General features: G+C 59.8%; 1 protein-coding gene across 1 annotated transcript; it reads right to left on the reverse strand.

Annotated features, from left to right (window-relative positions):
- Positions 1-1,212: 1,212 nt before the first annotated feature.
- On the reverse strand, positions 1,213-3,643 carry LOC103626055 (cyclin-D5-1). Its single transcript, XM_008646438.2, has 5 exons — positions 3,116-3,643; positions 2,928-3,014; positions 2,542-2,842; positions 2,269-2,402; positions 1,213-2,145 (listed from the first exon to the last, which is right to left on the reverse strand). Exons 1-5 carry the CDS (start codon positions 3,467-3,469, stop codon positions 1,924-1,926), a joined length of 1,098 nt encoding a protein of 365 aa, XP_008644660.1. The 5' UTR covers positions 3,470-3,643; the 3' UTR covers positions 1,213-1,923.
- Positions 3,644-3,863: the final 220 nt, after the last annotated feature.

Below are 3,863 nucleotides of genomic sequence, written 5' to 3' on the forward strand. Positions count from 1 at the left end.
CGGGCGAAGCGGAGTTCGTCGTCCTTCGGGGCTGAGCCCGAGTCCGAGCCCTGGGATCGGGCGGAGCGGAGTTCGCCGTCTTCCGGGGCTGAGCCCGACTCCGAGCCCTGGGGTCGGGTGGAGCGGAGTTCGCCGTCTTCCGGGGCTGAGCCCGAGTCCGAGCCCTAGGGTCAGGCGGAGCGGAGTTTGCCGTCTTCCGGGGCTGAGCCCGAGTCCGAGCCCTGGGGTCGGGCGGAGCGGTGTTCGCCGTCTTCCGGGGCTGAGCCCGAGTCCGAGCCCTGGGGTCGGGCGAAGCGGAGTTTCCTATGGCGCCTGAGGCCAGACTTGGCTGCTGTCAGCCTCACTCTGCCGAGTGGCACAACAGTCGGAGCGGCGCAGGCGGCGCTGTCCTCTTGTCAGACCGGTCAGTGGAGCGGCGAAGTGACTACGGTCACTTCGGCTCTGTCGACTGGGGGGCGTGCGTCAGGATAAAGGTGTCAGACCACCTTTGCATTAAATGCCCCTGCGATTTGGTCGGTTGGCGTGGCGAGTTGGCCAAGGTTGCTTCTTGGTGAAGACTGGGTCTCGGGCGAGCCGAGGGTATGCCCGTTGCTGTAGGGGGACTTCGGGCGAGACGTAGATTCTCCGGGGTCGGCTGCCCTTGCCCGAGGCTGGGCTCGGGCGAGGCGTGATCGCGTCCCTCGAATGGACCGACCTTTGACTTAGTCGCACTCATCAGGCCTTTGCAGCTTTATGCTGATAGGGGTTACCAGCTGAGATTTAGGAGTCTTGAGGGTACCCCTAATTATGGTCCCCGACAAATTCCTAGTAAGTTAAAATGTTTTCCAATCCGTATTAATCTCGTTTAATCCATATAGATTGAAAATAATCGAACAAACCTTAAAGAAAATCATATCGCATGTCCGGGCAAAGGAGCGGCACCAACTAGCAGTCAGGCAGAGAAGACTCCAAGCCTAAGTAGGAAGGACCATGTGATGGAAAAATATCGATCCAATCAGTATCAATCAATGTCAGTTAGTATCCATCTAACTTATTGATCGGTATCGATAGATCGTTATTAACCGATCCAGCTCCAGCACACCGATATCAACCGATCGGTAGACCCATCGATCGGCTGACGTTGAAATCAGACCGACCGATATCGACCAGCAGCCCACAAGCTATGTACGTGTTAGATTCAAACCCCACGTATATATACTCGTACACCAGAAATGCCTGATACCCACTACCCAATGCATTTCAATTCTCAGGGCCATGCATGTAGATGTAGGGTTACACTTACAACTTGCTAGTGTACAGATCAAGAGGCAGTGCTGGTGCAATAGCAAGTAGTCCTAGCTAGTAGCAAGCAACCCAGCAGCAAGAGCAAGCGAATCACGTGACTAAAGCGCGGTACAGCTCTGCCACGAAACCACCCCTCGGTCACCATCCTCACGCACAGGGCATGCATGTACACATCCACTTTCGGCAGGCATGGGCCATGGCCATGGGCGGCCATGGCGCTCGCTTGCGACGCTGCAGCTACCGCCAACCAGCAGCAGCACCATGGAGAATGGCCGGCGCTGACCCGTCTACTGCTGATGCGCCTGCGCGGCGGCTTCAGGCTTCCCATCCCGGGTGCGTGGACGGGTGGGCGGGTGGCGCTGGAGCTCACTGCTCACCGCCTTGCGCTATACATTGTCTGCTGAGTCGTGATCGTGTGGGCACAGTCGCACTCGCTATTTTCTCGATCGAGCTCTCCTTTCGTCCTCTCTCGCCATCGAACCTCACAAGGAACCAAACCGAAGCTCGCCGTCTCCACAACACCGCCGCATTGCCGGTCACCGTTTCTCCGGCAGTGCGCGCGGCGCGGCGCGTGACCAATCAAACAACTGAAAATTCAAAGCTGGAAGAAGCGAAGACTACATTGACCGGCGGTGCTTCTCATCGGCCGACGGCCGGCAGCTCCACCAGCCGCGCCCTCTTGTTGCTGTCCGCCGCGGCCGCGAACGAGGAGGAGTCCGCGTCGACGGACTCGTATGGACTGCCGGCGCCTGTGGAGCCGGAGGCTGATGGCGCCGGTCTCTTGGCCGCCAACAGCTTGCTCGGCGTCGCCGACGAGCTCTCGTTCAGCATCATCGTGCTGTAGCAGGCGTGCACGTCGTCCTGCTTGGTTGATCACCGGCCGGGAGGAAGTGCATGCACAAAAGATGTGAGGTTTTCCATGCGCGCGCGAGGAGCAAGCATTCGACTATCCGAGCAAGTGGTGGGCAATGGGCATGCACGGACCTTGTCGAGCAGGCTGGACGGAGACAGGCTGCTCATCTTGGACTCCAGCGCTTCCTTTGTCACGGCACCGTGGGCTGCCGCCAGGACGGCGGCGACGGCAACGGTGGACGGCCGGTAGTCGAGCACGCTGGCGGCTGCAAAGAACAGGGCACGGCCACGGACGGACGCATCATATCCAGATTCCCACGCCCAGGCCCAGGCATGCAAATAATGCAACGGACCAAGCGAATGGATGCGGTCCGTTGGCTTTGGCGCAGCAATTAGCTAGCTTACCTTCCGCGGTGGAGAAGATAAGCGCGGCGGCCTTGGCGGCGACGAGGCCGCCATCGCCGCCCCGGCGTAGCCTGCTGGAGGAGAGGCAGGGAAGGTAGTCCAGCGGCGTGACGTCGCCCATGCGCCACCCCAGCGTGGACAGCACCAGCAGCTCCATGCGCCGGATGGAGACGCTGCTGAAGTCGTACTCGTCGTCGGCGCGGAACTCCGGCAGCGCCGGCGCGCGGTACTCCTCCATCTTCGCCGCCAGGGACACGCACGCCACCGCCAGCAGCCGCGCCGCCCAGGGCATCACTGACCTCTGCAGTGCGCGCACATCACGCGAGTCAGTTAATCGGTGGCGTCACGAGTGAATCGATGGTACGGATGACGCTTAATTGACGCACGTCCATGCACCGGTGGAGGCAGAAGCGGTCCATGTAGGAGACGGCCAGGTACGCCGTGCGGTGGGAGAAGCCGAAGTAAGCCTGCGTCTGCAAACGGCGGCGGTCAGAGAAATGGAGATACATATATATTGGGGGGTACTGTACTAAAGACGGATGCCTGTGCTGTGCTGAACCGATCCGTCGGTCACCTCGAAGACCCACTCGACGGTGGCGCGGCGTGCACAACGGAACCACTCGTGGGATGAGGCCGCCATGGACGAAGGGCACGGGCACGTCTCGGCGCCAGCATCGGAGACGTCGGAGACGACGGGCGAGCACAGGGACGAGGAAGGGGAGCGGCAGAAGCTGCTCTCCTTGGACACGAGGTGGTCGATGTACTCCTGGTCCTCCTCGGCGTCGCCGTAAAGAGAGGCAGCCAGCTTGCCGCCATCGGCGCTCTCCGCCGCGGAGCCACCGGTGTCGAGGTCGGCGCCGTCCTCCAGGCACGTGAGGGAGAAGGAGCAGCCGGCCCCGGCCGAGCAACGCTCCTCTGCTTCCCCCATTATGGCTATGGATCGATACGCCGGGACCTGGCGGTGGATCGGAGGAGCCTGTTAAAGAGCCATCGCTCAGTATGTATTCCGGCCGCCGGAGCTGGCCGTGAAGGTGCACTAGTAGTGGCTAATGCAGGAGGCGGTGGAAGATAGACGACTAGACGAGCAAGCGAGGTGGCTAGCGCTTGGGCCGAGCACTCTCTATTTAAGTGGCGCGCGCGCGCGCTCTCTCTCTCTCTCTCATCGCAGTCTGTCACACACGCAAGAGACAGAGACAGAAACTGAGGTGCTGTTTGGTTTATATGTTTGTAATGTAATAGATAACAAATAACGTTAAATCATGTTTGTTTAAGTCTAATTGTAATCGGATACCACACTAGAAATTGATACCAGCCTATTTAAA

The sequence above is a fragment of the Zea mays genome, chromosome 5 (genome assembly GCF_902167145.1).
Source record: "Zea mays cultivar B73 chromosome 5, Zm-B73-REFERENCE-NAM-5.0, whole genome shotgun sequence".
Taxonomy (NCBI): Eukaryota; Viridiplantae; Streptophyta; class Magnoliopsida; order Poales; family Poaceae; genus Zea; species Zea mays.